Source organism: Nicotiana sylvestris, chromosome 5, assembly GCF_000393655.2.
Source record: "Nicotiana sylvestris chromosome 5, ASM39365v2, whole genome shotgun sequence".
In the NCBI taxonomy this organism is placed as follows: Eukaryota; Viridiplantae; Streptophyta; class Magnoliopsida; order Solanales; family Solanaceae; genus Nicotiana; species Nicotiana sylvestris.
In genome coordinates, this window is record NC_091061.1 from 127,921,953 (window position 1) to 127,937,167 (window position 15,215).

At 37.9% G+C, this 15,215-nt stretch overlaps 1 protein-coding gene across 1 annotated transcript; it reads left to right on the plus strand.

The window, feature by feature from the left end:
* Positions 1-1,395: 1,395 nt before the first annotated feature.
* Positions 1,396-1,851, plus strand: LOC104224270 (uncharacterized). Its single transcript, XM_009775889.2, has one exon. It carries the CDS (start codon positions 1,396-1,398, stop codon positions 1,849-1,851), a length of 456 nt encoding a protein of 151 aa, XP_009774191.2.
* The last annotated feature ends 13,364 nt before the right edge of the window (positions 1,852-15,215 follow it).

A 15,215-nucleotide genomic window follows, 5' to 3' on the forward strand; every position in this document is an offset into this window, starting at 1 on the left:
AGCTGAACTTCAAGCCCGACTACTAGAATGCTGAAGTTTTGCGTGATTGCCTTTGCTACTTCAGCCCCGTATGCTGAAGTTATGCGAAAAAACGGGTACGCTTGAAATTTTTTTGCAAAGCAGACACAAGTTAAAACGTGACACAGAAGGCGGGTATAGATGCAAATGCCCCCTTTCCACTAGCCATTTCCTCGGCCATCCAGCTGCATGAGTGGTATTTAGTGGGCGTTTGGACATAAGAATAGTAAAACTTTTTTAAAAAGTGAAAAAAAAATTCAAGTGAAAATGATATTTGAAAATTAGAGTTGTGTTTGGACATGAATATAATTTTGGGTTGTTTTTGAAGTTTTGTGAGTAATCTAAGTAAAAATTTTGAAAAACAACTACTTGGAGTTTTTCAAATTTTCAAAAAAATTCCAAAATGCATCTTCAAGTGAAATTGAAAATTTTATGAACAAACGCTGATTTTGAAAAAAGTGAAAACTTTTTGGAAAAAGAAATTTTTTTCTTATGTTCAAACGGGCTCTTAATTTCCGTTGACGTCCAAGCACATTAATTCATACAGCGTTGCATGAATTAATCCTAATTAAGCTTAATTAGAATTTTCTACTTGTTTCAACTTTCAACTCGGTTACAAAAGTTTCAACTTTCAATCTTTTATATGATTGTCATAATAATATTTCTATAAGATGGAAAAATATTGAAAGCCCTATTACACCTAGAAATTTTATTATGCATTAAGATTTAATATTTTATGTCTACGAACGCACATAATAAACTTTAAAGTTGACGAATGAAAAGAGCTACAACACACATTTATCATTCTTCAATTGCAGTGCATGCCATATTTTAACAGCTGATTGGACATCCCAGATAAATCCACTAAATCCTATTCGCCCCATCCACAACCACAAGCATTCTACCTCAATATATTTTATTATATTTATCCTAAGAGTCGTTTCACACATTTTTTAACCTTTGAAGATTCTGAAGAGCTTTGTCTTGAAATTCTTCATAAATAAAGACAATATATTTCAATGGTCCCAAAGTCACTTCAACTCCATATAAAACCCGTTACGAGATTAGCACTAATTCTCATTGCATGTGTGGTTTACGTTTTCTTATTTTATAGTAAGTAGATATAAGGATAATTATATTCCAGCTAGCGAGTTGCTCCTCCGTAAATAAAGTTACACCACTTTAATTTCCTTCCATTGCCAAAAGTGAAGCATTTTGATTTCCAACTATAAATACCCCCACTAACTAATTGCTTCCCATCACCAAAACAAACCATCTCTAAGAAAACAAGAAACCTTATAAAAAAAACCACTAGTATTTTTTCCAATGGAGAAAACTCAAAATTGTTCAACTATTAGTTGTGAAATACAAATCATAATGGCAAAAAACATAGAACAAATTTCTTCAGGAAAAAACAGCTTGTTTGTTAGATGCTATCTTCCAGCAGGAAACAACCAAAGAGTTCAACTAAATAGCGAAGAAATAATCTCATCATCAAAATCTGATAATAACTTGTTTTGGGATGAATCTTTCTCATTGGATTGCATGGGAACTCAAGACTCCATTAACATGCTCAAGCAAGGAACAGTCATTTTAGAGCTCCGGTCAAGAAAATATCTGCCAGTTTTTGGGGAAAATATTGGTGGATCACAAGTGTTGGGAAGAGCTGAAATTCCATGGAAAAGAGTATTTGAGTCAACAGAAATGGAGATTCAGGAATGGGCAATCATGGCCACTTCTAAGTATAATAAGCGTGTGCATAACGAAGATGTAAAACCTCCGGTGGCGAAGGCAGGATCTCCACGAAGGGGGTTCAAAAAAATATTTTTATAGCTAGTGAGAATTGAACCCATGACCTTATGTAGATTTAGAACCCCCTTGACCATTAAACTATACTTTTGAACGAAGATGTAAAACCTCCAGTGGCGAAGGTAGGATCTCCACGGAGGGGGTTCAAAAAAATATTTTTATAGCTAGTGATAATTGAACCCATGACCTTATGTAGATTTAGAACCCCCTTATCATTAAACTATACTTTTGAATTGTGTTAAAGGTGTTCAAAACTTAATATATAGAGATAAAAAACAGATTTTGCCTTACAATGTAATTTTTCGGCGAAGGGTGTTCGGGTGAACACCCTTGCGCCCCCTAAATCCGCCCCTGGTGGGTGCAATAGTAATAGTATTTTTAGCGCTGATGATTATGAAATATTTGCACTTGGAGTTGCCCTAGATGCCCTTTAATTAAGACCAGAAATGGGCGAAGCACTAATTAAGGTGCTATGGATAAGATTTATTTTTTTAGTGACTTAGATTAATTCTTCCATTAACTATGTCATTGTACGTTTTGTAATGTTGAGAAATTTCATTGTTTTGATAGAATACAAGGTTTTTAATCTTAACTTTCATACAAATTGTCCTTTCGTGTTTACCGTCAGTTCCCTTAAAGTGAATCTTGACCCCCCCCCCCCCCTTTTTTTCCCTGTATCAGCATCTCAATGAAATGATAATTAACATACCATATTACAATTAATTAATTATATAAATGAAGATCTAAAACAAATGACTAAGTTAATTGAACCAAAGGCCTCAAGGGTCAAACATAAAGCTGATAGGTAAAATATCCAAATATCGTTAGACCCCCAGTGGGAGAAACTTAGGAACTCCAATAATTTATTTGTGTTGGTTCTCTTTAAAATGGGAGCCAACTCTACAGAAAAAAGAGTGTTTCTTCGAGGGGAGCAGTAACAAGAAGAGTAGTCCATAAGTAGGATTATATTCCTGTGTATGAGATTAGAAATGTTGATGATATTTCACGCATAAAATATAATTAATGCATGTGAAAAATAGTTTCATATATACTAGTGATGCCAGTTTTACTTTGTTTTCCTTTAAATTATGGACGGGAAATCTGCAGAAACTTATATAATTAATAGTACTTAAATTAAATTCGCAAGTACTGTTTAAACAAACAAAAAGAAAACAAACCGCTGATTACCTTAGAGTACATAAGTGAATTAAAAGATTGCTGCGCTATTTTACTGTGGCCTGATTAACTTGTGTCGATTGTCATAAACTACTTTCTTTGTTGAGTGCAGAAGGTCTGGATTGCTACTCTTCCTATTTTTTAGGTGTTGGAATCGATTGGGCAGACTAGATCGGATTCATGCCGGGTATTGATATGATAGGTCCACTATGGGTGAAGCGTTTTCTATCAAAAAATTTACTATTTTTAAGTTCAAACCTGATACTTCTAATTCGTGAAGAAATCTAATTCATATCATCACGCCCCTTAGCTTCATGATAATTAGCTTTAAGAGAGTAATATGGGGCGATTATTAGTTTTTGTCAATTCATAGTACTCTCGTCTCTAATAAAATGTGTTAAACAAATAATAATGATAATAATAACAACTTTCCTTTTTTCAAAATTCTTCCACACCGTAGCCTGGTCTCTTTCTCTTTCATTCTTATTATGTGATAAGACACTTTCCATTCTAGACTAGATTTCTATATATGGGTGGGAAGCAGTAATCCAATTAAATTAAGCAGGAATCCAGAAATTTAAGTTCAAGCATTGTTAATTTTATACTATTTCTTTTTTGACTGTATAGTCTATTTTTTCAATTACTAGTCTATCATATATCTTTCTTTCTTTTATGTTCTTTATTTTAATGTGATGACCTTGTTGTAGAAATAATTTAGTGTTCCGAGGCCTAAAAGCCCCCCTTTTACCTCACCTTGATTTACGTGCATGGTCCGGACCTATATCCGGAAAGCCTTCTACGTGAAAATATGAGAAATAGAAATTTTTAGAGTTAAAATTTGATTATGGTTGACTTTGGTTAACATTTTGAGCAAACGAACCCGGATCCATGTTCCGACGATCCCGGGAGGTCCGCAGAATACTATGGGACTTGGGCACATGCTCGGAAATGAATTCCGAGGTCCCAAGCCTTAGAAATCAAATTTTCAAAGAAATTATTTTACTGAATTATCTAAGAAATGAAAAAAAGAATTAATGTTTGAAACCATTGTTATCGGGCCCATATTTTAGTTCCAGAGCCCGGTATAAACTTGTTATAATATTTGAAAGATAACTGTGAAATTTCGTGAAAAACGGAGTTTATTTGACGTGAGTTGGACTTCCGATTGAAGAGTTGTGAACTTTGAGAGTTCTTGATGAATATGTTGAGTTTTGAGATTTAATTCATGATTTTACATGTTATTTTGATGATGTGATCACACGAATAGGTCCATATGATGTTTTTGAGTTAGTATGCACGTTTGGTTTGGAGTCCCGAGAGCTCGGGTGAGTTTTGGGTAGGTTCCGGGGTGTCTTAGGCTTAAAACATGGCTATTGGAGGTTCAGAGAAGTGCAAATCTCTGAACCTGCTAGTGCGGTCCGCACTGGTTTTGTGCTGTCTGCACCAGTGACTGTGCGGGAGCAGTTGATTTTGTGCGGTCCGCGCAGGTTCACTGGTCCGACTTCGGAAGCCTATATCTTTTGATCTACAAGGAATTTTGAGATGGTTCAAAAAGGAAAGTTGTATCCCTTCGTGTCTAGTTTCTAGAAAGGTAAATAAATCACAATTTGGACATATGTAGAGAAAGTTATGGCCAAAATACTAAAGCATGTCACTGCAGTACACAGGAAGGGCTATGTGGCCGCAGTTGATTTTGTGCGGTCTGCACAGGGCATCTGAGAGTAGTATATTTAGACGGGATTTTCAGTTATTTTTCATTTTTCAAAACCCCAAAAACATAAGAGGCGATTTTTCAAACAACCTTTCTTCTCCAAGACGTTGGTAAGTGATTTCTAACTCATTTTCTTCACTCCTTAACATCTTTTAATATGATTTCAACTCAAAATCAATGATTTTCATGGGGAAAATTGGGTGTTTTCGGTAGAACCTAGGTTCTTAAAATTTTGGGGATTTGGACCTCAATTTGAGGTCCGATTTCAAAACAAATTATATATTTGGGTTCGTGGGTGAATGAGTAATCGGGTTTTGGTTCGAACCTCGGGTTTTGACCATGCGGGCCGGGGGGTAATTTTTGACTTTTGGGGAAAATTTTAGAAAACTTATTTTCATGCATTAGAATTGATTCAATTAGCATTTATTGATGTAATTAAGTAACTTGTGGCTAGATACGAGCGAGTTGGTGATGGAATCAAGAGGTAAAGCGATAGTTGAGGCTTGAATTGTGTCTGTGGTATCGAGGTAAGTGTTTGGTCTAATCTTAGCTTGAGGGATTAGGAGTTGTGTCCTATTTTCTATGAGTTATTTGTTGAGTACGACGTATAGGCATGGTGACAAGTATCTATACGTTAGTGTCAAGCATGCCCGTGAGTCTTATACACATGATTAATGTGACTCCGTTTTGTATTGTTCATGCTCTATATGATAATTTCTATTGAGGAATATGACTTGTGGAAGTATTATTGTTAATTGAACATGGTAGAACGTTGGCTCAATTTGAGAATTTAATTGTTGAACATGGTAAAGCGTTGGCTCAAGTTGAGAATTGAATTGTGGAACATTGTAGAGCATTGGCTCAAGTTGAGAATTGACTTGTTGAACATTGTAGAGCATTGACTCTAGTTAAGAATAGAATTGTTGAACATTATAGAGCATTGACTCAAGTTGTGAATTGAGTTGTGAAGTAAATGTGAAAGAAGAAAGGAGAGAGAGAATCATGATATTGTTTTCCTTGCCGGGATGTTATTGTTTTGATATTATTTCCCTTGCCGGGATTTGATTGTTATACTATTGTTCCCTTGCCGGGATTTTATTGTGATTTCATTATTTCCTTGCCCTTATTTCTTGTGATTGTTGTTTGGGTGAGGAAGAGTGTTAAAGAACGAAGGGTGATGCCGTGTATGATTTTGTGAGGAAGAGTGTAAAGCACGAAGGGTGATGTCGTGCCGCACGATGTACAATTCCGTGCCGCACGATGTACAATTACGTGCCGATTATATTGATTTTATGATGAGGATGAGAGTAAAAGCACAAAGGGTGATGATGTGTAGTTTATATTGATTCTTATGGTGAGGACGAGAGTAAAAGCACGAAGGGTGATGCCATGCACTTGTCCTTGATTTTCCTGATTTTGTTGATAATTGAGTTATGTTGTCCTTTACGTTTATTTACTGATTTTCTGTTGTTACTTGATTTTATTTCGATGTTATAGATTTCCTTATTCTATTTGCCTTGTGATTGTTGCTTGGGTGAGGAAGAGTGTAAAGCACGAAGGGTGATGCCGTGTATTGTTTTGGTGAGAAAGTGTTAAAGCACGAAGGGTGATGCCGTGTATTGTTTTGGTGAGAGAGTGTTAAAGCACGAAGGGTGATGCCGTGCACTTGTCTTTGATTTCCTGATTTTCATTGATGATTGAGTTATAGTTTCTCTACATTTAATTGTTGGTTTCCTGTTGATACTTGTTGTACCCCGCAACATGATTCCCCCTTTCTATTTTTAATTGAACTGCGGTGATCCTCATATTTATTTGTTGTTCTTCTGTTATTATTCGATGTCCCTGCAGCATGTTACCCCCCTCCCATACTTAACTGTACATTACTGTTCTTCTTTTTCGCTGTATATGATTTAACTGTACAGGTTTATTTGGTTGTCTGGTCCTAGACTCATCACTACTTCGCGGAGGTTAGGCTAGGCACTTACCAGCACATGGGGTCGGTTATGATGATACTACACTCTGCACTTTTTTGTGCAGATCCCAGTGTTGTAGACTTTGGACCGCAGTGAGATTGCTGCTTCGCGTTCGTCAGGCGACTCGAGATAGTCCTGTAGGTGTCCGCAGGCCTTGGTGTCTCCTTCCATCTAGTATTCCTGTTTCTTTTGTATTCCCAGAGACAGTGTTGTATTATTTCTTTCAGACCTTTAATTGTAGTACTCTTAGACAGTATGTGAAGTTGTGACACCAGTCTTGGGTAGATTTGTTATGGAATGGTACTAGCAGTGTTGTTAAAACTTGAAATTAAATCTTTCGCTTATTAAATTTTGTTGATTATTAACTGTTAGTTCTTAATTGTTAACGGATTTGGAATGAAAACAAGGTAAATAATTCAGTTGGTTGGCTTGTCTAGCTTTCACTAGTAGGTGCTATCACAACTCCCGAGGGTGGATAAATCGGGTCGTGACATTTAATATCTTAGATTTAAGATAACGGCCGGATATCTACTTGCCAACTAGGCGATCTTCCTTAACCCTATTTATAATATCTATATCTGATTGTGCGCATATAATATATAAATATAAGGTCTTTTGAGTTGTAAAAGAGTCAGAATCTTATCAGTGCTTTTTTTCCCAATAGAATCTTATCAGTGATTTTTTTCCCAATAGAATCTTATCAGTTATTCAAAGATAGTTTTTAGGATCCCAATATTGTTTGTGTATTTTAATGAGGATCCCAGAGGTACACTTGTTTGTGCTGGACTACTAAGATTAGATTTTCAGATGTATGTGCATTTAAAAATAAATTTTTAGTGTTAGTTTTATACCTGGATTATGCCAAAAAGAAAAAGGGTCCCTCCCTAAAGTGCACTACCTTGCTCCTTGCACACAGCGAAAGGAAAAAAAAAAGAGAAACAGTGGTTGGTTGCATTATTATGTTTTCACTAATCGAGTAAGATTAGTGATAATTAGAGACCAAAAAATGATTTTGAAACTGTTGTTTTGTAGTTTTGAAATATTGAAGATTATTATAGATTAATCGGTGTCTGATATAAACTATTAAAACATTAACTTGCACATTAAAACTGTTAGAGTTGGACACAGAGGCCGAGTTAGGATTTTAAGTTTATGGATTTTGGATAATAATCCTTTTTACTTACTGGGTTCTAAATAGACTATTTATACATATTCAATAAAGTCTTTAACACAAATTTAGGGTTTGAGTCAAAATTATTGGGTTCTGCCGAACCGTAGCTATAAGGTTTGCTCTGTCCCTGGTACTTGGGCATGTCCAACTCACATATAGTTTATGTATAACAATATTCACTTGCATCAAAATTGTAAGAGTTGGACATATGACATCTCCAACTCAACATATAGTTTATGAGGAGTTTGGATTTATGTCTTTCTTCTTTAAGTACTTGTTTTTGATTTTTAATAAATAGGTAGGGACGTAGGGTCAAGCTCCGGATCCAATGATCAAATGACTTTATAAGGAGAAAAAGAAAAACACAAAGATGCAAAGGAGTTTAAAATGAATACTCCTATAAGTCATATGTCAATTGCAGTGCCATATTTTAACAGCTGATTGCTCATTCCAGATCAATCCACTAAGCTCTAGTTAGTTGCTACATCTACGAGCATTCCACGTAACTCAATACTTATCCTAAGAGTTGTTTGGTACATTATTTAACCTTTCAAGATTGCAAAGAGTATTTTTTATGAAATTGTTTTACAAATACAATCTTTCATATGATCCCAAAGGATTCACTTTAGCTCCATTAATACTTTTATGAGATTAGCACTAATATAATTCTCGTTGGGTGGACGTGGTTTTTTTATTCTTTCTATATTTGTAAGGGTAATTACTCCATCCGTTCACTTTTACTTATTCACTATATATTCTAAAAACAGATTTTTAATTTTACTTGTCCACTTTCGCATATCAAGAGAAAAATTATCTATTTTTTCTATTTTACCTTTAGCATTAATTACTTATTCCAAATTATTTTTCAAATTCATTAAAATTATACATCAATTAATATGGGTATCATAATAAATTATGTACTTTATTTTGTTTAAAGGTAACGCAAAATAAATAGCGGTCAAGTAAAAGTGAACCGAGTGAGCTAGTAGTACGTAGCTCCTTCATTCATAAAGTTACACCACTTTCCTTCTGTCACACCTCCTTTTGCCGCGCCCGCGGGGGCACAGGGGAGTTTTTTCCAATTAAAGGACAATCGAAACGGGATTTGTTTATTTATTTCAGAGTCGCCACTTGGGAGATTTAGGGTGTCCCAAGTCACCAATTTTAATCCCGAAGCGAGGAAAATGATGACTCCATATTACAGTCTGCGTACCAGAAATCCGGATAAGGAATTCTGTTAACCCGGGAGAAGGTGTTAGGCATTCCCGAGTTCCGTGGTTCTAGCACGGTCGCTCAACTGTTATATTCGGCTTGATTATCTGATTTTATACAAGTCTGAACTTATGTGCAAAATTTAACTTTTAACCGCTTTTATCATTTACTGTTTTTATCAAGAATTGCAACGTTGTGAAAATGTATCTCGAACCGCGTTACAATCAATGTACCCGCGGTCGTCGACACACTTTGACTCCGTTGAGATTTGGATTTGGGTCACATCAATGTGCACCCGAGTTTAAGGAAATTAAATTGTTAAAGGCGCGCCTAAAGCGACTAGCGTATTTATTTTGGGTAAGACCGTGGAATTTTACTAAATGGTCCATCCCGAAGTCTAAATAATTTTTAAAGCAAATATTTACTGAGGGCCCCGCAATTGTATTTTATTTGGCGAGGCTCATCTCATTCTTATTATTTTTTTCAAAAAATGAATTTGCAACGTCATGGACACGCATCTCGAACCACGTCACAATCAATGTACCCGTGATTAGAAACACATTTCGAATCCGTCGAGATTTGGATTTGGGTCACATAAATGTGCACCCGAGTTTAGGAAGGTAAGATTTATTAAGGCGCGTCCTAAGAGTCTAACGTATTGTTATTTTTAGGGAGGTTGTGAGATTGGCTAAACAACCCGTCCTGGAAACTAAATGCTTCACTAATATGCATTTAACAAGGGCCCCGTATCTGCGTTTTGTTTATTTTTATCGAGGCTCATCTCGTTGTTATTTTTAAGGGATATCCTATAGCAACTATGTTTCTCGTCGTGTTTGTCTCTATCAATTGAAAGCAGTAAATAGCCTTAGTTGATTATAAAACCGTATTTAAAGTGCTACTACAGAATAATAAAATGTGACTGCATTTATGGCCAACTAGTCGCAAATTATGGGCCCAAATCCAGCTCATGCGAGATGGCCCGACTTGGGCCCTGTTTTTCCGATACAGGCCTAGCTGACTTTCGATCTGGGCTCGGCCTTCCTGGGGTGGAGGCCTAGAACCGATTCTTTGTTCTTTATCAATTTATATGTGACAAACTAGCAAAAGGGGAAAGAACTATACTAGCAGTGGATAGTTTACATGCCTGGCCTACATTAAAGAGTATGTTACACAATTTAAACCTAAGTCTGGGATACAACCTACTGCATTAGGAATATTCATCTAACAGCCTACATATACAACTAACATTCAATCCCCATACATTGATATTTACTATGCGTGCAAGTTGCCTTCAGTATCCAAACAAATGTAAACTATCATGCATTACATGATATTCAATACAACAGCCTATGCTTAAAGTAAACAATCTTCAATTCTTCTCTTTTGCATTCATACTCAACTTCAAGTTACATTGACAGTATTAGTCGTGTACCTGGATATTTGCACAATAAGAAGAGGAAGAGAGAGAGTATCAGCAGCAAGTAATCAACAGCAACAACAGATAGCAACAACGCAGCAACACAACCAACAGCAACTATGTAGCCCACAGGTGCTTGAGCATCAGACAGACAAATCCCAGAAAAAGAACAATGAACCAACCGAAAACCCAAGATACCAAATGTAACAGCAACAGAAGATCCAATAATCACAAAACTCAGCAAGTACTCAGTACAGTTCCAACAATCAAGAAGGCTAAAACTCAATCCACAGCTCACAGAAAACTCAGTATAGTAACAATCACAGCAGAAAACACACAGCCTTCTCTTAACGGAACAGTGATGACCCTAGTTAGAATAACTGACTTGGCCAGAACAGCTCAACCAACTTAGTTCCTTGTGCAGTTTTGGGCAATGTTTTAGTCAAAGTATTCTGAAAATTTTCACTTTGTTTTTCTCTTTTCTCCAGACTAAAATCTCTACCCCTGTTTAAGTTATCAAATGGCCTATTTATAGGCCAAATGAACCAGTACAGCTGAGCTGCCTGCCCTGCCAATTGGCAGAATGCCCATACCCTATAAGCCCATCTCTAAGCATCTTTGGTACCAGCCCCTTTGTTCCCCACGCCTGGTCTTTGTTTAATCAAGGGTTATGGGCTCGTTTTATTTATTCATTTTAAGCCCCATACTCTTATGTCTTGCTCCCCATGGGTATTAGTTTAATCCTAAATTAGTACCCTACTTGTCAGCTCATTTAAACTAATCATTTTTGTCCTTTTCAAACCCCAGACTACCCCTGTTAAACCCTGGTTATCACTGTCTTGACCCTTTGCAGCATCAGGGCATTTTTGAACTGATGAAAGTTCAAATTCAGGACTGCCTAGACTGAACCTTTCAGTCATTTTTCAATGCAAACAAACTATTTCAAACAATGTTGGGGCCTTCAATCAGTGGCAAAGTATCAATTAGTCATGCGACATTATTAGCTCGTTTGATTCATTAGTTATAGAAACTAATCAACGACATTTATCGAGTCGACTATACTAATTATAGCAGGTAATAATCAGTCGCTCACATAAACAATATGTTCAGGGACCTAAAGGGCATCAGACAATTTTGTGTTCAATTACTGGGAACCTATATAAGTTTATTCATTTGACGACTAATCTAATCGAACATGTTCATCACAGAATACATTCAAATCATACACAGAAAACAATTGACCAAATAAAAGGTCTTTACAGAGATGAAAGAAATCCAAAAAAAATAACAAAATAACAACCAAACACAAAGAGATATGCTGACAACTTATTTAGAAATAAAACAAAAGAAAGGAAAACTTACCAAAATGTTTAAATCAAACAGACCCAAATCTGATTCAACTTCGACCTTCTGAGGCCGAACAAACTTTAATCAGGGTGTTCTCACATGAGAACACCTTGATTAAGGTCTATTAGACCTCAAACCCATGTCAAAACTGGCCGGGTTCCCCAGGTGCATGTGTTTCAAGTTCTGGATTTCCAGATCTGGATTTTTAGGAGTTGTGGGTAGATTCGGACCAAACCAAGCTTGGTTTGGTCACGAGGAAGGTCAGGGGAATGTCTGGTATGAAGATGGGGTGGTTTGGCATAGGTCCGGGTTCGACTCAAATCTTCAAACGAAGATTCGAGACGAGGGAAGGTGATTCGAGGCAAGAGGGTAACAGATCCATGTTCAGGAGAGTGAGGGGGTCTTAGGGTGTTCAGGAGGTGGTCACCGGCGTTCGTGCCGCCGGCTTTAATGGCGAGGGAGATGAGGGCGGCTAGGGTTTCTAATGGGAGGTCCGGGTTCGACTTGGGGACGAAGGGGTGGGGTGTTGGTATAGGGGGCGTGGGTATAAGGGAAGGTTTATATATGGTCTATGGGATTGGATCTGAGCCGTTAGATCAGATGATCTCAACGGCTTGGATCTGATGCTGAGAAATGAGACGGGGTCGTTTGGCAGTTAAACGGGGTCGTTTGGTTTAAGTGAGGGGTTGGGTCAGGCTGGTTATTTGGGTCGGGTTTGAACATGGGTCGCTGAAAGAGGTCCTGAACCGTTGGATCGGCTGGGACGGACGGCTTAGATCATCTTGCCTGAAACGACGTCGTTGAGGCGAGTTGAACAGCCTGATCTGGACCGTTCGTTTGAATCAGATCAACGGCTTTGGTAGGGATGCCGATACGGCGTCGTTTGAGTCCGTGTTTGGGCAGGCCTGTTTTGGACTGGATCAGAGTGCTGGTTTGGGCCTGTTTTATTTCATTTCTTTTGGGCCCAAACCGGTTTTCCCTCACTCTTTTACTTTTCTTTTTTTTCTCTTTTTTTTTCTTTTAATAATAATAAAAATAGTGAAATTAAAATCAACAACACTGTGACATTTCCACATAATTATCACAAAATAGTTAAGTAAGTTAAATCACAACCTAGAACGAACGACGCACATATATTCATATTTTTGAATTTTCTTTTAACGACACATATACTTTATATATATATATATATATATTTTATTTTTATTTTTATTTTCGTTTGATAATGACTAGATGCAAAATGGACAGACCCACAAACACATGTCACGGACAGATCGAAAAATTGTACAGCGAAACCATTTGTCACTATTTTTATTTTCTTTTGGAGCGATTGTCCGTAAAGCAAAAATCACGTGCTTACAGCTGCCCCTCTTTGCCCGAAGACACGAAGGGTTTTCGCGCAAAGATAAAGCGAGCGATTTTTGCCCGTCCGAATACTCCGTGTGAAGCATTTTTTGAAAAAGATTTGACCGAACCTTTGCTTCAGAGGTTTCCTACATATCCTGGGCTGAACAGGAATCAGGTCAATGTAGTTCGGGAAATTTGGTAGCTGGGACTACCGTGTGACTGTAGTGCTTGTTGTTGTTGTTGTGCGCTGTTGTATGCTGATGTAGGATGCTACTGCTCAACCGATCTCCCTATTACATTGCTCAAAGGAAAACAAGAAGCTAAGCTAAACTGAGGATCCTGAAATCTCATCCATCTTCAACTTGTTCTTGTTGCCTTGCTTTCTTGTCGGCTACCACTTTCCTCCGATGCCTTTATCTTGTGACTTTGGGAGATGATGCTGGTCCTTTGCTGACGTTTGAATGCCAGTTTCATCACTTTGCTTGATCCGCTGGGGACACGACTTTCTTCTTTAAATTTTCCAATGGTTTCTTCAGTGGTATGTTTCTTCATCAACCGTCATACTGGGCATGCCACAACGCTCCCAAACTGCTTCTTTTGAGATGCGTTCCTTTTTCCTTTTGAATTGCGCGCTTGCCTCTGCAGTTGTCTGCTTCTTGGTGCTGGGGATTTCATTGTTTCCCGTTTGGGGATCTCTGTTGTACCCTTCCGTCTTCAGGTGGGGTGACTGATTCCAAAATCTAGAGCTGAAAAGTATTCCCGCATTATACTGGTGGGCGACCTAGAACTTAAAAATGTATTCCCGCATTATACTGGTGGGCGACCTAGAACTTAAAAGTATTCCCGCATTATACTGGTGGGCGACCTAGAACTTAAATGTATTCCCGCATTATACTGGTGGGCGACCTAGAACTTAAAAGTATTCCCGCATTATACTGGTGGGCGACCTAGAACTTAAAAGTATTCCCGCATTATACTGGTGGGCGACCTAGAACTTAAAAGTATTCCCGCATTATACTGGTGGGCGACCTAGAACTTAAAAGTATTCCCGCATTATACTGGTGGGCGACCTAGAACTTAAAAGTATTCCCGCATTATACTGGTGGGCGACCTAGAACTTAAAAGTATTCCCGCATTATACTGGTGGGCGACCTAGAACTTAAAAGTATTCCCGCATTATACTGGTGGGCGACCTAGAACTTAAAAGTATTCCCGCATTATACTGGTGGGCGACCTAGAACTTAAAAGTATTCCCGCATTATACTGGTGGGCGACCTAGAACTTAAAAGTATTCCCGCATTATACTGGGGGCGACCTAGAACTTAAAAGTATTCCCGCATTATACTGGTGGGCGACCTAGAACTTAAAAGTATTCCCGCATTATACTGGTGGGCGACCTAGAACTTAAATGTATTCCCGCATTATACTGGTGGGCGACCTAGAACTTAAAAGTATTCCCGCATTATACTGGTGGGCGACCTAGAACTTAAAAGTATTCCCGCATTATACTGGTGGGCGACCTAGAACTAAAAAGTATTCCCGCATTATACTGGTGGGCGACCTAGAACTTAAATGTATTCCCGCATTATACTGGTGGGCGACCTAGAACTTAAAAGTATTCCCGCATTATACTGGTGGGCGACCTAGAACTTAAAAGTATTCCCGCATTATACTGGTGGGCGACCTAGAACTTAAGAGTATTCCCGCATTATACTGGTGGGCGACCTAGAACTTAAATGTATTCCCGCATTATACTGGTGGGCGACCTAGAACTTAAGAGTATTGAAATTGCTTTCCCATTCTTCCAGAAAATTTTCGACAATCGGCAGAAAATTTTCTGCCCCGGTTTTTGGTGACTTCCATGGCGTTGCATCTTGCTGCCGTCATCAATTCTTTGATCTCCTGCAACAGACAAAAGGATTTAGTCAGTTTTAATCGTGGTGGTAGAGGGTGCCTTTCTGGCGAGCAATTTTCTCTCTTCCTCTTTTCTTGCTCTTTGTCCCCATAATTGGTTGGCGGGCAAAGTTGCCTGTT